The sequence below is a fragment of the Contarinia nasturtii genome, unplaced genomic scaffold (assembly GCF_009176525.2).
Source record: "Contarinia nasturtii isolate CC-2019 unplaced genomic scaffold, AAFC_CNas_1.1 Cnas_scaffold_129, whole genome shotgun sequence".
Classification (NCBI taxonomy): domain Eukaryota; kingdom Metazoa; phylum Arthropoda; class Insecta; order Diptera; family Cecidomyiidae; genus Contarinia; species Contarinia nasturtii.
In genome coordinates, this window is record NW_022197486.1 from 2,942,825 (window position 1) to 2,965,136 (window position 22,312).

Genomic DNA, 22,312 nt, shown 5'->3' on the forward strand with positions numbered 1-22,312 from the left:
TTTTTAATTCTTTTGCGTGCCATACATGCGCTCCAAAATGCATTAGAGAGTAGGCGAGCGAGATGGAAATAGAGAGAGAAAAAATGAGACTACGTGCCGATTATTGGCCGGCTGCTGGTGTTCTTCGAACGTCATAATTGCCGGATTTCACTTGATCGATATTCGATAGTGGCCATCGTTTGCGCGAGTTAAAAAAATGCCATGTAATAGAAGAAAATAATTCACAAGCACCCAAAGCAACGACAACTGGAACTAATTAAAATAATTTCGCTGGTACGAACGTCAATCATAGCGATTAACGCAGTTTTTCTGAAACACAGTCGAAATTTTTACATTTGAAAAAGAGAAAAATAAGCAAAAGCACATCATCATAAACGAGTTTAACGCATATGCGTGCCAGAAACATTTTCTTTTCGCCACTTACTCATCGTATTAGAATGCAAATCAGAAATGATTTCAAACAGAATTCATTCACTCTCATTTTGGCCGAAAATTCGGTGTGTGTCTATGTGATTTTTTTTATTTTCTCGTTCACAACAACACACATAATGAATTTCAAATGAGACAACATAGCTTCGCAAAGGCTCGCATTTAATTCATTGATAATTCAATTGATGTTGTCGTTTACGTGTGAAAGTAATTGAAACTCTCGAACGAATTGATTTGGTTTTTGTTTATTAATAATATGAAAATCAACAATTTTGATCGCGATTTTTAATTGATGCGATCGAATGTGATAAATATTTTATGATTCAAACAACGCCTAGCAGTAATCTACAACTCTTTGACATAGGTTTTCTGCGATAAAGTCGGCGTCATCGTCGTCGCTATCATTGTAGTTGGTAGCGTTGTGCTTGGCTTGGGCCAGGCCATCGAGGCACTTGAATAATGCATAATCAGCATAGACAAAATACCAACTCGTATCTGGTTGACCGAATTATTTATGAAAAGGGAAATTGACCGGAATTAGTGGCGAATATTGAACCGATCGTATTCAAAGTCAGGCTCATGCCTTGTTCTCTGTGGTGCGAATCAAGTCATTGCACCCAAAGCTGATCGATGAAGGCAAACATTTTTTGTTGTTGTTTTTTTCAATTGATTAATATGGAACATGCGCTTAAAATACATTTTAAATGAAGAAAAAGTTATTTTCAACTAAATCGAATTTCATTTGTTATTCAAAACCCGAAAACATCTTCTTTTTTCCAAAAAAATGGCTTTGGCTGAAGAAAACAAACAGCAAATAGCAAGGAAGTGAGTGTACTTAATCTATCTGTCAAAAAAACATGGATTCTTAAACACTTTTGGCACAACAATAACTCTCACTAGTGTGAGAGGTCTCTCTCTCTCTCTCTCTCTCTCTCTCTTTCTTTCTTTAGTGTCTATTTGAATCGCATAACGGAAATGTGTTTTGTGCTTTCTTTTTCACATGCATTTATTGTAACAAAAATTCAGTACATCGATTATTACAATTTGATGATGAGACAATATGTTTCGAAAAGCCGCAATTTCTTTGAAAGCATTTTTACTCTGACATTTCAATATACAATTTACCGACATATAACCACTGAAACTATAAAACAATTTTTCCGCACAAAAGAATGAGCAAGAGCGTTTGCTTAAAACTCATGAAGACGAAACGATGAGCGAGAACAAGGTAAAAAATGAAAAGAGAGAAAAAAATAAGGTAAACAATGTCATTGTCATTAATACATCCATTTTAGTGGCAAGTACGGCATTTTTTCTACAAGAAGAGTGAAGATAAATTTACTGCAAGCAAATAAGACAAGCAACAGCAGCCAGCCATCGCAGCTGTAACTACACAAATCCAGAAATAAAACGACTAAGTAACCGTAAAACGAGTAGCATACATAATGACACTTGAAAATCTTTATACAGCCAATTCTTCCTGTGATACAAACTAGTAAAACAGAGAGATGAAAAAAAGTCGAATATAAAAAAATGTGTGTTACTTTTGTATAATCTGTGCATTTTTTTTTCAATGTCAGATTCGCTTTTTTGACTTTTCATTCAGTTTCATTGATGATTTGACTAATGGAACAACTGAATTGTCTCAAAAAGGAATAGAATAAGAATAGGGCAAAACTGTGTTTGTGGCTCGATTCTCCAGAATGCCTTGAATGGTGTTTTTTTTTTGAAAGAATTTCGTTGATAGCTGCAAGGTGCGCATATTACTTTGCAAAAATTAAATTATAAAATGAACAGACACGCAATCATAGAAGATGAGAAGAAAAGACTTGTACGATAGTATAAAAAACGAACCTTCGTCAATCACAACTACAATGGTCGCGGTACAACATAATCGTTGATTGCGTTGTTCTTTCGCATCATAGGAACGAAATCGAAGTCATTTGCGTCACATCACGATCATGCGCGATCGGTGTTCAGTGTGTCATTTCACATGTATTCATATTGCACGCACATCTTATTAACTGAATTACAGACAATAGCGACAATAACTGTAATCTTCTGTGTGTCTTATAAACAAAACAAATAATAATAATAAATGCCAATCATAGCAATATTTTTCATTCGGTTGGAAACGATGTATTCGCCTATCAATATAGTGTAATGATGAACACTTGCTTTGTTGCCATTGAAGTTAATGGCTGGTATTGAAACGATGATAAAAGTTGGTTGAACTTTGGATGTGCATGTATGCGAAATAAATGTACTCTATGAAATGTTGATGCCGTCAACGGCAGAAGCATTTGCCAATGCGAATTAACATATCAAAACTGAACGAAATAGACGGTAGTAAAATTAAGAGAAAAATAATATAAATATGCCAATTTCACTTGAACATCAAGCGAGAAAGAGAGAAACACCACGCTGAAGAGACACCGGAATGCGACTATGACTTTCTTTCATTGTTCGTATGTGAGTATATCATTTAGGTTGGAGTGCGTTATGGGAAGTTCTTTTCATTTATCGTGCCGATTTGGAGTGTTTCTTTTAATTCTTCTATTTTTTTTTGCACATAAGTATAATGCGGCGTAATACATTGTAATTAATATTCTTTGAGTAAATAGCAGAGATTACGATGTTTCATGTCTAATGTGTGTTGTTTATACCATCGATACAGACACGCCAAAGAACCAGAACACCAGAATAAATGCAGATGTGCGCCGCATAGCTCTGATTTCTAAACGCAAAATAAATTGTATTTTTAACAATGGCGTACATCCATAATAAAGACATTCAATTGTTTAAGTTCGTTGGATGAACGAACGAAAGAGTCTTATTTGATTTGAAATGAAACTAAAACAATGTCATCGAAACAGATGGGTAAAAATCCAGTACCATTAGAAATATTTTTTTGGAAATGAAACAAAAAAATGGAAAGTACGCAATAAAATTGAACAATTTACCGGTGATTTCATCAATGGTTGAGTGGGAAGAACGATTTCCGATTTTCATCAATGGAAAATTCACTTCAGTTTGGATAAAAATGGAAAAAAGCATACACCCAATCCAACACACATCAAAGTGATAAAAGTATAACGGATATTCAACGATAGGGAAAAGCAAAATTCCGAATACATATTTTTCATTCGAAAAAAATTTGAATTGAATTCCAATTGATACAAACGAAAAAAAAGGTGGCCAAAACATGCCCATAAATAAACGAGTTTTTGTTGAAAATGTGCATTGCACACGCGCATGCGTACCCAACATTTATAATTAAGATCTCAATTTCAATTGTGTGTTATCGTTGCGATTGATAGGAGACGCATTCGTGCATCCACACACGACTTAAGCGTGCGCACATACACATACATGCGGTGTGCATCAACATTCATTTAATGTGTGCCATGAAAATATATATACACAATACGCGTTATGATCAGACCCATTCAAACACGAAAAAAAAAAAATTGAGAAAGAAACCGAACTAATAAAATAAATGGACGCTTTTTTTCGCTCATTCTGCTGCTGTGGTTGCTCTCGAAACAAAAAGATGCAAAATAGAATCCAACCATATAGAAAGAAAGAAAGAAAAAAGCACACCAATGAAACAATTTAATTTGGATTTAGAGCATGGCAAAAATTTACTGTATCGTTTGTATCATGCGCACATCTTGTTCTCGACACAACACTAAAATCGCTACACAGTCTACCACACGCACCAAATAAATGGGCATTTGGAAAACACTCATACACAAATAAACAGCACAGATGCAAACAACATGAAATAGAAAGAGACATAAAATCCAACTGAATGGGAATTGATTACGGGCTTCTATAGATTTCAAATTGAAGACAACAACAACAATTTCTTCAATGTTTTTTTTACCCATACAATCGAAGTCATTGCTTTCAATTTAAAAGCTAATCATTTAATATCGCTTGTTCTACACGTAACATGCATCAATGGCGAAATGTAATGTTTTAACCCATATTCATTATGAAATGCAAATCAAGAACATCGCAAACACTGTCACATGCATTACATTTCGAGAAAAAGTGATCAATGCCGATTTAAACGTGACTTTCGAAATTCATTCTATATGTATAATCGAAAATTGGAGTTTCTTCGGTAAAATCGCGATAAAACAAGTGAAAAAAAAATTGTGTCGAACACAGGCAACGAAATAGAAATTCGTAATATGTAAATTCAGGCAATTTGAACAACATGTTGCATTTTGTAAACAATAAAAAAAACCATCTGAGAACATGATGAATTTGGTTATTTAGCAAAGCAATGCAGATTTTTAAGTGAGAAAGATTTGTGTTGCACAGATTCACTGCGGTTTTCTAACACAGTACGGCCGTCACAATAGCAGCAGCAGCAACAGCAGAAGCAATATGAAAAAAGGGAGCACAGTGGCTAGAAGACAAATTGCATAAATTGTGAATTGAGTGAACGAGACCGAAAACAAAATGAAAATGTACTACATCGTTGTACGCTTGGCTAATGTTGATGATTTTGGTGCTTCGATTATATCGGCGCACTTTTTGGCTGCCAATGGCGATTGTTATACATTTATCTCTGTATGCCACAAACAAAATGGTGTAATTGCAATACAACTCATCATCTCAATTTAATCGATGCACGCGTGCGCACATTCGTCTTTGGCCGCGTCTCACACCTATGTGCTCGCCATGTTAATCGAAATAATCAAGCACTCTCAAGATATTTATCTATTGCCAAGTGTACACTCATGTTCACCAGACAAAACACACACACACACCTTCATGTAGATTGGTTTTTGCCACCAATTTGATTTCTGCTTCTTCTCGGTTAAGTTATCAAACGAAATGATGATAATGACGACGATAGAGACGAATCGGCGAGAAGAAAATGCGCATTACAATTGCAACTGATGCACTGAATTGCATTCAAACATATTACGTTTTCTTTCGTTTTTTTCTGTGAAAAAAAATCGGTTTGTTGTTTTTTTTTGTTTAGTTTCTGCACTTGAAATTAGTATGCATATGATTTCATTTCGTTTGCGGTTTTCGTTTCAGTCTGAATAGCGAGTTGTGTGTGCGCGCCGATAAGATGTGATATTCTTCTCTTTCTTTCGTTTCTTCTCTCTTTTGTTTAATGTGTTTTAGAAAAATTGTACCGATTTGAAATTTATGTTTGCTGTGCCGTTTTGCCAAACCAAAAATAAAAATTGGTTTTTCTTCCATTTCCAATTTCACCTGGCAGCTGTGAGCGATTGCCACAACTCATACGATCGCTTTTAATTGATTGTTGTGCTTGCGAAGGGGATAATTGATTAATAAATACCAAATGTGTTTGTTTTATTTTTTTACCAAAGAATTTGACTATGAGACCGATATTCTTTGATAGCGCCAAGATGCAATGAGATTAACCACAAATGCATGAATAACAAATCATATGATTAACTCACATGAAAAATAAATGCATATAACGCACCTCCGATTTTATGAAACCAAGACTTTTTACATTCACTTTTCATATTTTTTATTAAAAAAAAAAAAAATATTTGACACACAAGGAAAAAATTTCAAGGAAAATCAAGTTCCGGTACACGTATATCTTTTCGTCGGTTCATGATAGAAATTTAACATCAACAAAAACGATTGTAACATGTTTATACACATATTACATCAATAAATAACTTATATTATAATATTAAATGTTTATGATCATAGTTTTCGTCTATTCGATTTTTTTTTTTTTTTGAATAATTGATCCAATGAACATGATTGAAGACGGTTATCACAAAATTGCGATATTAATCATATGGCTCCTGAATTAGCAATTATTTGTGTATAGAGACTTGCAAAGTGGTTATTACCATCAAAAATTAAGTGGTATTTCCATCTTTTTGTAATTTGTTTTTTTGTTTTCAAAGCTTAGCTTAAAAAAAATCTGATCATAAAAAGTTTCGTTTTAATTTTTAAATAATCAATATCAGGTTAAAAGTTTGAGTATCGTTAGCTTTATCAATTTAAATGTTCGTTTTTCTCGTCGGGCAAGCGCTATCAAAGTGAATTTAACAATCACGCCCAAAACTATACTTCATCATGAAGCTTGATATTATTTTTTAAAATTGTCTAAAAGAAGTTCAAATCGTTTGGCTTTCTCTTGTGCAAACTTTTGTCAAACCTCTGAAAGCTTCAAGTAGAAGCCATCAACTAAAGATTACGTCTTTTTTTAATGATTGTGAAAGAATAACGGTTTATTTTGACAAAGCTTCAACCGGTTGAATTCAAGCTTACCACATTCATTTCATTTACCTGTTCATTCAAGATCAAACTCATGATTTATGACGTTCACATAACTGAAACTTTCTTCTAAATTCTTTTGGTCGTTAAATATTTTGCTCGATGAGTGTGAGAAAGAGAGAAAAAATAGTGCCCATTAGTCAAGAAATGCACATTTCTTCTTGCTTTTATGGGAGATTTTTCATATTTAATTGCATATCTCTTATTATCTTCGGCTCTTTTTTTGTATTAAAAACAATCATTTGCGATTGAATTAGAAATGAAATTTAAAATAAAATCGAAGAAAATGTTCTTACTTTTATAGTTTTGTTTTATTGTTTAAAAAGGTGAAAATATCTGTCTAATTTGACGTCTCATTTATTATTTATGTCTATTGTGTCGATGAAATCAATCATCAATCAAATTGAAGGGGAAAAATTAAAAATAATTTATTTAAAATAAAATTACTCCATATAAATGTTAAAATGATGATTCAGCGTTGAAAGAAAAAAAAAATTCGCGAGAAGTAGTAAATTAGTCATCGATGGACCGGGAAAAATAAAACAAGTGAAGGTGTTATGTGATTGCGTGCGTCAAATGCCAAGTAGGATCTTATTTGGAATATGTGCCACATTTTTCGATGTGCACCGTGAAGTGACAAAATTCACATTTTTCGTGTCAATCATCTTTTTTTCACTTGTAAATTTGGTATATGAAACAAAAAGTGTGTACTTTTGTTGAGCATTCATTTTGGAAGATTTCTAGTTTGGCCAAATTGAATATAGTATTTACGCAACCATTTAGCAGGCGTAAATTGTGATCATTTCAAGTGCAAGAGATATTTTTGAGATGTTGAAATCAAAATGTGAAGAGTGAATGTTATTGTAATAAGTCGTTTGTATTATCTTAAAGCTATTGCAGTCACCGCTGACGCCACCGCCGGTCGAAGGAAAAAAAAAACATAAAGTCACCAGTATGTGCGCACCACGATGCGATATTTTGTCAGTGTGTCACGAAGGTGAAATAAAAGAAGAAGAAAACCATGGTGTACACAAATCACCGTTGAGCGCCATAGCCGTTTACTCTCCTAGTGCTCCGCGCGCACGCACATTCCGAAATATAATAACAATAAGAGAAAGAAAACGATATTAGTTGGTTAACGAAAGTCAACGAGTACAGTTCGCTCGTGTGCAGACATACAAATACACTCGTCATTCGAGAAGAGAGTGCATGAGAAAAGAAACCGTAGTAGCAAAACTAGTAAGAAGAACCACACCACACAAACGCCATACGTGCATATGTGGAGTCACGGGAGTGCCCAATTGTTCGAAACGAAACGAAACGAAAAAAAAAATCACTCACTCAAGAATCGTTGTGATTATAGGCAACGAACGAAAAATTCAGATTGTTAGTCGATTGCTGAGACGAGACACATTCAGATCGAAGAGAGCTGAAGAGAACATTTTTCTGGTTACATTCAATCGCCGAAAAGTTTTTTAAAAAAAAATACACTAATTTATAACGCGACCGCGCTAAGTCGAAAAGAGAAAATTCAGTGTACAATTTTCCCTTTGGCATAAATCGGTTTACAAAGTTAAATTCGATTTAAATATCGTGTGCAAATTGCATCAAGTGCTTTTATGATTATTGTGATTTAAAACACAGTTTACAAGGAATTCATACTTATTCCCCTAAAGACAATCGTGTGTGCACTGACACGTGGAATAAAGACTGATAAAATCTGACTTGGTCGATAAAGGTTCGGTCCGGGCGGTTATTTTGTTTTTCATTGTGAACAACAAACGGAAAAACGTTCTTTTAACGATAATCGAACAGATTTAACGGTAAATTTTTGAAATTGGTTCTGTGAAAGAGCTGTTGCATCGGTCAGCAGGAGCTTTTTTTTTTAATGTGTCGCATCGTGTAAGAACAATCAAAAATTCAAATTAGTTGTATACATAAGAGAAAAAAATCTTCATCGAAATTTCTATGGTTAAAATTCGAGTCGAAGAAGAAGTAGAACAAATACAAAAGAATTTCATATGTTCGGTGAAACGAAAGACGACGCATTGAACCTTTTCATTACATTTCCCATGTGTTTTGTGTGAACGAAGAAGAAGAAGCGAGAGGAAAAAAATCAACGCATACGAAATTCGATGCATTTCCAGTTTTAAAAGTGCTCATTTTCGGCTCCGAAAAAATATAAACGATTTTATTTTCTGTTTATTATTGTTCAAATTCTCCCGTTGTTTTAATTTGTTTTCTTTCGGGTGTTGCGCGTGCGCATAAACATTCGTTCGTATACTGTTATATCTGCCCATGCTGGTTTTGGTCGTGAAGCTGCGTCTTTTAGTTTGAAATGTACATTTCGCTGTTGTAGGAGCCAAACCGTAAAAAGCAGGTCAAGTTTAAAGAAATTCCAATCGGACAGAGTATTTTTCGTTGCTGTTTGCTGCCATCGCCGCCACCGACGCCGCCGCTACTTGTTGATGATTTCATGTGCATACATGAATAATCTTGGTGGTTGCTTTCTTTCGAAAATATTTCTCTTGCTCACACGTAAGTAACTTGAAACAAAAACCTTATCGCTGCTGTTGCTACTTCTATTTCATTTGATTCTTCATTCATCATAAATATATATATTTCGTCGATTTGATGTTGTTATTGTTGTTGTTATTGGCTTGGGCGCTCGCGCGCTACCAATTCGGTTTCTTGTTAGCTGGAATTTTTCGATGTGTTTTATAAGTGAAAATCGATACGATTTATTACTAGTAAAGCAACGAAAGATTAGCATGAGTCACGATTAATTGATTTTAAATGATTTTTATCGTTGTGCTTTTAGTGAGTGTGTGCGGTTTTTTGTTGTTGTTGGATTCATTTCTTTTGCATTTCGAATTAATAAAATGAAAATTCCACAAATCGATGGATATTCCATATAACATTTAATTATTATGAAAATGATTGAAAGAAAAATTATTGATTTTTTATTTGCTTGCATTTTTGTTGGCTCTTCTTTTTTTTCTCTTTCGTTCTCATAATTTGTTTGTGGTCAATCACGATGATTTGGTTCGTGTGTTTCGACGAGATCGCATCTTATTTTACGATCAATTTAAAATATAATAATATGAAAAGAAAATCAATACATAACCGCCACATTGACTGACTAACGAATCTTTGAGACGCTATTCTCCTTTTTTTACGCTTTTGTTTTTACAATTGTTCCATATGTTTTTGTTGTGCTCTCTCGTGAGGTTCAATGGTCAATTTTTGCATGCTTTCATTTTATTTAAATGAGTTTGTGCGTGCGTCTTGCGTAAAAATCGACAAATCAAATATAAAATTCAATATATATTTCGATTTATGTAGATATATTAAGGGAGACAAGCGTGCAATGAAATGAAAACAAAAAAAAAACTGAATAAATCGGAACGCGCAAATGCAAAATATAATCGCTTTCAAATTGAGTCAGCGTAAGAGAGACAATGGTATGCGAGTATGCCATGCTGCCGAAGATATGATAAACAACGACGACAATGACGAAGATGACGATGACAATATCAATCGTACATGAGTACACGAACTCAACCGTTTGAAAATTAAATGAATGAATGGAAGAACCAAGACAGTTCAATTCAAAAAAAAAAAAGCACAACAACAAATGAAATAGAAAATGTCGAACACACACTGCACGGCACAAACAAATGCCAACGAACATAAGAAATGAGAAATAAAAACAGCAACAACAATTATATATAGATTCGATGACGAGACTCGACGAAGAAAGACATTGATTAAAACAGAAGAAAGAAGCAATTGACGCAAAACGAAAAAGATTCTTCCGCTTTCTCTGTGTATATATAAGTAATATACAGAGTACACGTAGTGAGTACGGCATGTGAGTGTACCAAAAGCGCATTGACACAATGTGGCACATTTCGGGTCGTGCAATGTAGGCGATGAACATTGACGTTCGTTGATTGTTCGGCTCGTTACATTCTCGATTCCGATGAAGCTATTTCTCGCAATTTAAACCATGCGAAACAATGTGCGCATCGTCATCATACCCGTAGTCGTGCACGATGGCTCGACTTTTATTCTTCTTTCTTCTTTTGTTTTCAAAATGCCAAAAATAATTTTCGGACATCGTGGCTCGTTTTTTTGGTATTGCTTTTTGTTTAGCGCACTCGTGCATGAATCGTTGCATAGCTTCATTTCGGGCTTTTGCATGGAGAACGATCGATTTTAATCGACAAAATAGAAATTCACCAAAAAGCGACAATAATAACAGCAAATAAACAACAAGAGAGAAATAGCCGAGAGAGACGGACAGAAAAAGTGAATCACAAATTGAAAAGAAAAAAAAGACAAGTGTTGGAGTATGTGACGAATTATAAAGTGATTCGATTGTTGGCAGTTGCTTAGCACGCGACGTGTGCGCATAGTTCTACTTTGAGCATTTCATTACTTTCTACTTCATTATCCGAAATCCGTGGCACGAAGAATAAGATGAAATTGAAGAAGAAGAAGAAGACGAAGAAAAAAATTGAACAGAGCAGAGAACATGTGTATATGTACGATTTGTGTGGTTTTTTTTTCTTTTGGCGCACACGCCTGAATACGGTGAAAACCGGTTAAATGCTTTATTTTTTATTTCAACAATTTACATATTTGGGCTGTGTACGATGTGTGTGTGTCTCTGTGTGTGTTCTTTTCACTTTTTTTTCTATGAACGAACGGTGTTTGTCTATTCGTCCGTCACAGCCTCGTCCACCACATCCAGCAGCAATAAAGTCAGCGGAATGAAATGAAGCAAACAGACAAGCCCTAAATAAATGGTTTCGAAAAATTTGATCAATTTATGACTAAGGATTTCTGATTAAATCATTTCTTAGCATATATTTTTTTTTTTAATTTGAATTTCGTTTGCGTTCATCTCGAGCAAATATATACAGAGAGAGAAAAAGATAAAGAGAAAGATTTATTTGGTTGCGTGGCTAAAAACCGTTTGTTCTATTTTCAATTTGCCATGTGATTGGTGAGCAAAGAAACCCTAAATGGTGTTCTTTGTCGATCTCTTGTTTGTCGCTTACGTGATCTTTTTGCGTTCGATCGCGCCATTCTCAACTTTCTTCGCATTTTTAGCGTATGTGTGTATTGATATTGGGCGTCGGCGGTTTGAATAGACAAACCAAATGCGGATACACCATTTAGCATAAAATCGAATGCAAAACATTCCACACGTATGCATTGTGTGTGGTTTTTTTGGAGTGTGTGCCAATTTTGCTATTCAATATGTCAAAAATGTGTTTATATGTACAAGATTCTATATGTTTCTTGTCAAATTCAATATCTATGTTTTTTTTCTTTCTCTCTCTCTCTCTGGCTCTCTCTTTTCCCTATACACTTATTTGTAACACACCTCCAAAGAGTTCGATGTTGCATGTCTTCCTTCGGTACGAATATATATATTGGATTGCTGTTTTATTGTTCTGCCTGACTGAATATTGTTATTCTTTTAACCAAGGTGCTGTTTATACTTATTTCTTTAGCTACTTAATGTGTGTATGCAGTGCCTTCATTTACGTCTTGCTTTTAATTTATTTCGACTAAATCAAGTCGCTTTCAACAATTGAACACACATGCATGCCCTAATTGTACAAACAGCAAAAAAAAATAACACACAACATTTTCTTTCTTTCACAATTTGTGTACTTCTTCTTAAAGAGAGCGACACAACGACAAAATACTAACAACATGCTTTTTCTTGCTGGAAAAAGTGGAAGGCAAAGAAATTCGACATCGTGCGTTGCATACTTAAAGAACAAAACAAATGTTTTTAAAAATCAGATAACGCATTTTCGTAAAGCACCGCTCGTAGATGACGTCGTCGACGATGAACTAAAACGATGGCATTTTAATGGCAAAAGAATACAAACTGAACAAAATGTTTTAATAAAAAATAAACAGAACACACACTTAGACAAGTGACATATATTTTCTTTCTCTTCAATTTTCTCTTGGCATTCATTCTAATGGCAGAGCGCCAAACAAGAAATTCACTAGCAAAACACCAACAACAACATCAAATTCACATTCAGTAATAGTATAGTTCTTCTTTCCAGAATATGTAATTCTTTGTTTGTTTGTTTTCTTGTATCATAATTATATATCATTTTTACAGGGTAATTATCAACTATTTGGGAGCAAAAAGCATAATTTGAAGAAGAAAAAAACAAAGTCGAAGAATTTAGACGAAGAAGAATTAACTTGCAAATAATTTAAAATTTAAACGAAAAATCAAAATGTGGTCTATTTTGATTGTGACATTGTCGATGGCATTGGTTTGCTCTTCGGCCGAAGTCGGATCGTATGATTATGATAATAAAATTGAAGAGAATGCAGCTGCAAATGATCGTGACAATTTAACATCAAGCGTATACGTTTTGCCCGAGCAAATCTTCAACGATGGCAAACCATTTTATGTAAAAAAAGATGCATCGGGAACGATTGATTTTAATGCAAAAACAACACCCGAATCATTACCGTCGCCAACCGATGCGGTGATCAGTACACAAACCAGTGTCGTTTCCACCAATGCTGTAAATAGTACGCGTAAGCATGACATTAGTTTGGATAATACGATTCGAACGCAAAATATTCACGACTATTTGAATTTACCGGTTAAATATCAATCATCAAAATTTGTGTATCCGCTTGTATCAAGCTCATATGCAAATCTCAAATATCAAGGCAATAATAAGAACTATATATCTAATCATAAATATGATTCATCAACGATGAAATCGGTGGCATACACAACGAAAAAATACAAATCCACTTATCCAACGAAATCTTATGCAACATCCTTTGCGTCAAAGACTAGCACAACAACTGAATCATCATCGGAAGTGAGCAGCAGCAGCGGCAGCATTAGCAACATCAGTACAACAAAAGCAACACCACCAGCGACAACAACGAATGGCACGCGAAAATATGCAAGTATACCACCGCGAACATCAACACCAGGACGACGTTATACAACATTGTCAAGAGTGAGCAGCACAACGGTGCGTAATAGTTTGCCAAATTCTGAGGGGAAATATACACGTGGTCGATCAACGACAACAACAACAACAACATCTCGACCATACGAGGTATCGGAAACTGCATACGTTACTCCATTAAGCACATCTTCAACATTTAGTTCGACTCTTGCACCGGAACATAAGCGGAAAAATGCCACCGAAGAATCGGATGGCATGAATTTCAGCGATGTTTTCAATTTTTTCAATATATTCAATAACAATGATGAAAGCGATGAAACTGAATCGACAAGACCGTCGACAAAAGCAACACCATCCACAACGGTCATGACATTACGACCAACCATTTCAACAACAAATGTTCCAAAGTCGACAAACACAAATGAAATTGAAAACGCTCGACCACACATTAATCGCTACAATATTACAATTGATTCGGCAACACGAAAACCAAACAATCGAACTGTAGTCACACCGGAATATAGTACATCTACACCGCGTACAAACGAACCGATTGGCGATCGATTTGTGTCAGCTTCAACGGTATCTCCATCGTTTGCAGAATATGGTGAGAAAACAACATCAACACCATTAAACGGTGGAAAATTCCGTCCACCAGTCAATGTAAATAATATTCGTGTATCGCCCGGCACAAATACCGCAACGTTCGTAACAAATGGACAGGTATCAACTGGTCTTGGTAATCATCATCAACAACATCACAATGCATACAAAGGTCAATTTCAACCGCCTGCACAAAATCACATGGAAAACATTGTTATTTTGCCCGAATCAAATTCAGCCACATTTTTGGCCAGCGGTCAATTGCAAACCACAAATCATTTCGAACAAAAACCATTCACGGTGGAAATTAATCGACGACCAACGCAAAATACAATCGACGAAACAACAAAATCCGGTATCACTTTCATTCAAAAAGGTCAAGTAACATCGGCCGAAGCATACGATATTTTGCATCCGAATAATGTCGCTTTCCACGGGCCATCGTTGAATTCGAATAATATTGTAATTGCGCCCGGAACAAAAACGGCATCATTTGTAACAACAAGCCAACTGTCGATGGGCGGTGAAAAATTTTCAACACAAGAACAACAAATCAAAAATATCGAAAATGACATTAATGTGTATGCAAGTGGATTGCATTCAACACAACGGCCACATGGTTTCTTATTGCCATCAACAACATCGATACCAAAACCAGTTGCTGCTGTCAATACGGTTATCGCTCAATCGGTCAGCAGCGATGAAAATCAAACACAAAACATACGTTTCCCCACAGAAAATACCGGCGGAGAAAATGCCGATAAATTGATTGCAGCCCAACAAACCGAAACGAATTCAAATGCAAATAGCAATAATAATAATAATACGATTAAATTTCCATCGACAAATCAAGTGCCACAATCCATTCCTCAGGCACCACAAACGCCCCCAATGACACTAGTTGTTCCGTCCGGTGAAGGACTTGTTAAATTCCAAGATACGCGCAATGAAATTATTGATCACGGCATCGATCCAAGTAATTACAAGCACATCATTCAAACACAGTCATTACCGGCCACAAATAATTTCGTTGTATTCCGTCCACAAGCAGCAATTACCATGCCACAAACATATATGGGTATGCATGTGCCGCAAATGATTCGTAAAACACCGTTTGCTTACAAACAACCCACTTTCGTTCATTATCCACGCAAAAATTATACACTACCAAATATTTTACCACAATTTCGACCAACGCCACCACAACAACCACTTAACCCAGAGATCGCACAACAATTGCGTCAAGGTCAACTAAATCGCGCTCAATACTTGTATAATACACAAAATCTACGCTATAAAACGCCTGCCCAGCATTTGTTCAATCAACAACAACAACAACAACAACAACAACAGCAGCAACAACAACAACATCAGCAACAACAACGATTACCAATGCAAATCAGACCATCAATCGATCAACTACAAAATCGACGTCATTTCGAATTGCATCCGGGCAATATCAATCAACGAATTTACGATCAACGTCCAATGATCGCCCATTTGTACAATCGGAATGCGTATGGAGCGAACGCATTACTCGTCGAACCGCAACGTATCGAAGAAAATATGAAAGTTACAGCGACAAATGGTAATATGGATTTCGAAAATGGTGACGGCAAGTTGATTTCTGTAATGCAACAACAACAGCAACAACAACAGCAACAACAACCAATTGTCGAAAGCCACAAAGAAATATCCACCAAAGTCGAACCAGTCACAACACTTCAAATGATTCAACATCAACGACAATTGCAAAAAACCGGTGGAATTGTTGCCATGAATGGTCTATCGACAGTCAATAAAAATGCAACAGTAACAGCACCAATTCTAGCATCACAACCATCATCATTATCATCATCAATGGCAGCGGCGGCAACAAGTGATGCAAATGGTAAGTCCGAGAAACCAATTTATCTTGTATATCCAATGGAAAAACAATCGATGGCCGCTTTCAATCAGATGCAACACGGAAACGGTGGTGAAATTGCCACTATTTTGGCCGATCAAATGCATAAACCGGCAACAATCCAACAACTTGGATTACCATACTCATTGGAAAAGAATAAATCGCGTTACATACTCAACAGCCGACCTGCTTATGAATTCGAGAAAAAATCAGAACAACAACAACAGGACCCAATTGCTGCCGCTGAAAATGACGAAGAAGACAGGTGAATACAATATACTTTACACACTTTATTTCTTTTTCTTCTTTCATTTTTTTTTCTGTTTTGTTTGTTTGTTTGTTCTTTGTGTTTTTTTTTATTTCATGCTGCTGCTATTGCAAAGCTTACAAGCTTTGCATGCAACATTCTCTTGCTTGTTCATAGCTTGTAGCATATTGTTCATTTTTTTTTCACATTTTATTTTGAATCTGTCTCGTAATATAATCAAAAACAACTTTTCTTTCTCTTCTTTATGCATTGTTCTGAATTTGTATTACGATTCCCGACACAGTGATCGTCCCATAGCTATTGCTTATTCGCCAACTGAACCAAATCCATCTCATTTGGCGGATGTATATCGTCCGACGCCAGCTCATCACAGTACTCCCGTCTTTGTGAATGCAGTTAACGATGAAAATCTCAATGTAAACCAACAATTTCAGGCACCATTCATACCAAGCATTAATTTGGAAAATACCCAAAGTACACACAATGGTTGGTCAATTGTAACGCCACCAACCGTTGCTTTTGGCGGCATAAAAACCGAATCGAAAAGTAATCGTATTAGTGCATCGCTTATAAATTCAAATGCATCGTCATCATCATCATCGTCGTCGTCGTCGTCATCGTCATCGTCAATCAGTCGATCTGACAGTGTCGAAACGGCTGAATCGGTGGCCAGTGTTGAAAGTACCACGAAAAAATTTAATTTTGATAGTTTTAAGCCCGATTTTCAAAGTGGTTTCATACCAATCTACAAAGGTACCGTTGCACCACCACCGCCAGCATCATCAACATCGGCACCATCTTCCCCATCATCGGCGGAGAAAAGTGTTGAAACTCCCGAAAACACAAAGGCTGACGATAAATCTGATCGATCTGACACCAGTTTAGAATCCCTATTTTATGACGATGATGAAGATTAATTTAAAGAAGAAAAAAAAATCGAAAAAAACCTGACTATACTTCTAGAATTAAGTATATAAAATCGATAATCTATTGACCGCGATTAGTGTTGCGCGTGCGCGTAAACTAAAATAAAACAGTTAATTTGTGTTTTTGATTATATTTTTCAATTTAAAATTTTTTAGTTTTGTTTTTGGATCGTTGACCAATTAAAAATCAATAACCGCTATTCTCGACATTCTTATCGCGGCGACAATGTAATTGAAATGCAAAACACAGATACACACGCGCGCACACACACACACATACTCGAATTAGAATATCGATACACTACCGTAATACTTTGCTGATTTTAAGTAGGCTAACTAACTTATTAATTTATACAAAATGAAATGAAGAGAAGGTGACAACAACGGAGAAAGAACAACAACGAACAAAAAAAATATTAATTTTCTAATAGAATGCAGATTATTTAGACATGTAAATTTATGTAGAGAGGTAGAACCATAAGATAAATGAGCGAAATAGAGAGAGTCACATATTTCTGAGGGATTTCACTTAGGATGCGCTCGCACATAAGAGCAACAGACAGACAAAGTTATGAAAAAAAACCACAGTGTTATCAAATCAGCCATAATAATAGTAGCGGTATGAAGAAAAAAAATGTAAAAGTTATTTATGTAAACAAGATAAAGAGAAGAAAAAAAACAACGCTGTGAGTGAATAATGTGAGAGTAATCGTGTCAAATTCTGATGCTAAGAGACTTATCTCGTACCATTTTATCCAACAAGCGAATAAACGATGATATTTAAAGTTAAAATTCAGGTTCTCGATGCTTGTTGTTGTTTTATTTCACTCGTTTCAAATGAAAGAGACGCGCGCGCAACACATGAAATAACGCTCGTGTGAAATTGTGTAATTTTTGTAAATGAAAAAGCGAAGAAAAAACTCCTTGTGATTGCAACAACCAACTAAGCAATCGCCAGATGAAAAGAGTGAAAAAAAAAAAACGAATCATTGCTATTTATGTGTAAAACTTTTCATTTTTCATTTTCATTCGAGCGATGATTCGACAAATTTTGAGATATAAGAAACATATTCGTTATGACGCACACATTAAGTTACTGATCCAAATCATTTACACACAGTTATTACATATTTTTTTAAAAATGTAAATTCCATTTATAATTTATGCATAATTTGTCTATCACTTCACTCTAATTTAGCGAAAAAAAAAAAAACGAAAGAAACATTATTTATTTATTTAATTTATTATTTATTCATCTTTCGTATGAAATCGATAGTTGCAATGGCCATTTTAGAGGCGCGCAAAACAATTGTTTTTCTTCCATATTTGACGGGGAGGTTGCATACATTGATTTAGTACCCATTTATTTATTATTTATTGAAAATATCTAGATATGAGATAAGGAAGGTGAGAGTACTGTACCCACACACACGCACATTACAGACATCGAAGAGTTTTCATGAAATCAAAATTCTCGCTAAAATATAATATGCTGATCGAAGTTTCCAATTTAATCATGTGCTTGCACATTTACACATCGAGTAGGGTTTTTTTTGTACTTCCATTCCAAATCGCCCATTTCCATGAAAACACCTTATCGATTCAGAGAGCAAAAAAAAAGCCCCAGGCAAATGAAATATTATAAATGCGACCAAAGCACCAAAAAGATAAATTTTAGAGAAATATATTTATATGCACTCATTTCACTAATTACAGTTCTCTAGCAGAAAAAAATCAAATGAGATATTATGTACCACACAAAATTTTAAAATGCAGAAAAACAGCAAACACAATTCGATGTAGTTTTTAAAAGACATGTTTTAGTTTTTTTTTTTTGTTTTTTTTTTCTCGTTCGTTGCTCACACACTCTCCCTCTCTTTCGCGCTCGATAGAGATAGTGTTTATGTTTTCATTAATTTACTTCAATGCAGAAAAAGAAGGAAAAAAATTATAATGAAATAGAAACTGTTTACATATACTACTAGATTGTAACCGATCTGGAAAAAACAACAGAATCCGTAGAAATAAAATGAAAGTTTTTTTTTGTACAAAAAAAAATAAAATAAAATAAAATTTACAATGATATTGCGCTTTTATTTTGTTCTGTAAAGCCCAAGTGAAACATGATGTCAACGTAAGTAGTAAGAGGAAAAAGATAAAATACACGCAAAACGCAGTGACACAAATGAATTTTTACTCAAACAAAATCGAAAAAGGTACATATTAATTGCACGCAAACGAAATGACGCACATGTAAGGTTCGCTGTGTGAAAGAATAGAGACAAGAGAATTGTGTGTACATATTGTGTCCGAACTCATTCAAGAACTGATACAATGGTCACATTGTTTGTGTGAAAATGCGAATAAACAAATATGACAGAATCACGAACTCACCTTTCGCCCTCTTTTCTTTATGTTTCACTTTTTCGTGTGATTATGTGACAAAGAAATAACAAACTTTCGCTTTGTCGTACATAAAATAATTAAATAGCAATTTTTCGTCACCATTCATCACTAATTTACTTGCCATTTCTCTCTCTCTCTCTCACTCTCTTTCTCTAATTTTCTTTTCTCTTGTGAATTTTTGGATTTTTCCTCGTTTTTTTTTTATTGCAGCCGGCGAAATTTTCTAATGAATGATTTCAATGATTGTTGCGAGAACATAACGACGAACTCACATACATTTTTGTTTTCTTAAAGATTGGCTTCACCGGAGATTAACTTTACGTTCATCCAAACCTGTGCATGTATCATTCCCAAGCTTAAAATGTGCATCCTACCTTGTAGATGTTGTGATTGGATGGTGGAATTAAGTCACGTAACACCGGAAAATTTTAATTATTTGATTGAATGGCAAAAGTAGAAAGAGAGAGAGACCTAATGAAATTGGGAAAAACCAAAAAATTACGTTCAATAAAAATAAAAAGGCCATTTAAATTTTTGATAATTTTTCTTTCGCAATTATACATGTATTATTATTCAAAAATACAAAACACATTCATTTCATTTTTGTTATTATGTCATCAAAAATCAATATCCAATAATTGTTTTTCTTTTTTTTTTTTTAATATCCATCGATTTGCTGATGCTACATATTATTTATTTGCATCCACACACAGCGATGCAATCGGTTTTTCATCGTCTTTCATTTAAATATTACAATTAATAGTACTATCATTATTATTGTTATCGATTTTTGTTACTGCTTCTCTGGTGTATGTGTGTGTCTGATTGATTTAATAATTTTTTCTGTTCATTTCATTTTGTTTTATTGCGTGCATGAAAAGTAATGAAACTATATAGCGAAAACCATTTGGTTGCATGCAGCCGCACGAAATTTTCGTGTAATTCAATATCACGAATAGATCCACTGAAATGTGTGATAAACTCGATTCGTTTGCTACCTTTTCAATCTTTTCAATTCACAATTTTCAGTACATATTTTTTTTTTTTAATGATTCATTTTAATACACCGTTTAAATAATCCCTAACAAAATGTTCAGTTTCTGGAATTGTTATTTTATTTAATTGGGCTGTTTTTTATTACCCCTTTTTTTCAAACAAAAATTAAATATAATTAATTTCATCCATAGTTTTCCATTGTTTTCTTTCTCTTGGCTCTTTTAAATATATAAACTATGAAAGAAAATGCAAAAATTATTTAATTTGTTATAATTAAGTTAATAAACATCTTAAATTCTTGAAATTTGATAGATTTTATTTTCTTTATGTGCGATGACGAACTGAAGGAGAGAAGAAACAAAAAAAAAATTGACACACACACAGCGCGTGATGATACAATGTGTCAACACATTGATTTGAAACGAAAATGAAGTACATATAAAACAAGGACCACTATAAATTGAGGAGATTTCGGACTTTATATCATTGATATCAACGAGGAAGGGGAATTTTCATTTAATTTTCTGAGTTATTAATTTTCAATTGTTTTGATTCTTAAGCTACCGTATCTGATTTATGTACATATATATTGGTAAAGGTAGCAGAGTGAAAAAAATGCAGAAAATCAAATGTTAGTTAATTTGAATACACAAAGACTAATGAACGTTGACTTTTTCATCGCACGAGAAATGCGCTGTGCTTCAAATGATTTAATTGTCGTGTCATTAGCTTCACACTGGTTTATTTAATTGTTTTATGTTGCTATTTTTTTTAATGAAATGTTACACAATTATAATAATGCTTAGCGTCAAAGTGAAATGATGTGTTTTTTGTGTTTGATGGAGTTTTTCTTTCTTTCTTGCTTGTGAAATGAGTTTAGTTCTCATGGTACTTTTCAACAGTATGACATTTGATTCAAAACAGCAAACCAAAGTGAAAGAGAGTAACATCAACCTTTTACACGCGGGCAATACATGTTCAAATGTTAACAAAGCTTTGTTGTTTTAATCTGTCTTGGGTTTTCTTCTTCTTCTTCATTCGCATCAATTAGTAGTAGTTTACACTTGCGTAACCTGTTCACTTGAGATATTTTTTTTTCGCTAAACAATTGGTCAATGGATTGAAACTTAGAATTGAATATCCTTGCAAAATATATAAATGGCGAATTCAATTAAAAATATTCGACAAATTATTATGCGCATTTTTCCTATTTTTTGTCGTTTACGAGTTCTTTCGTGTTTTGATCAGTCGTTTTGAAATAAAATGTGAGCAAAAAAATATTTAAAAAAAAACATTACAACTCTTTTTCTGAAATTTGTTCGTGTGCCTGCAAAAAAACCTAATTCGTCCTTCGTTTACAATTAGTTCACAATTAGATCTCAACCAAAAAAAAAATATATGCATATATTTACATTCACGTTGTGCAAAAATACACATAATCCGTTAAGAAAGAGAGATGAGATACACACAGGAGAAGTCAAAGAGAAAATGAATTTGT

General features: G+C 34.4%; 1 protein-coding gene across 1 annotated transcript; it reads left to right on the plus strand.

Moving 5' to 3' along the window:
- Window positions 1-7,876: 7,876 nt before the first annotated feature.
- On the plus strand, window positions 7,877-19,428 carry LOC116344842. The gene is made up of 3 exons (XM_031773637.1): window positions 7,877-9,264; window positions 12,887-16,483; window positions 16,770-19,428. The coding sequence occupies exons 2-3, from the start codon at window positions 13,008-13,010 to the stop codon at window positions 17,401-17,403; spliced, it is 4,110 nt and encodes a 1,369-aa protein (XP_031629497.1). The 5' UTR covers window positions 7,877-9,264; window positions 12,887-13,007; the 3' UTR covers window positions 17,404-19,428.
- Window positions 19,429-22,312: the final 2,884 nt, after the last annotated feature.

What these genes read in the sequence shown, in the direction of transcription:
- LOC116344842 (XM_031773637.1), top strand. Translation starts at nt 13,008, where the DNA reads ATGTGGTCTATTTTGATTGTGACATTGTCGATGGCATTGGTTTGCTCT. An exon ending in GAAAATGACGAAGAAGACAG is followed by an intron (nt 16,484 to 16,769) that starts GTGAATACAATA and finishes TTCCCGACACAG; the next exon opens with TGATCGTCCCATAGCTATTG.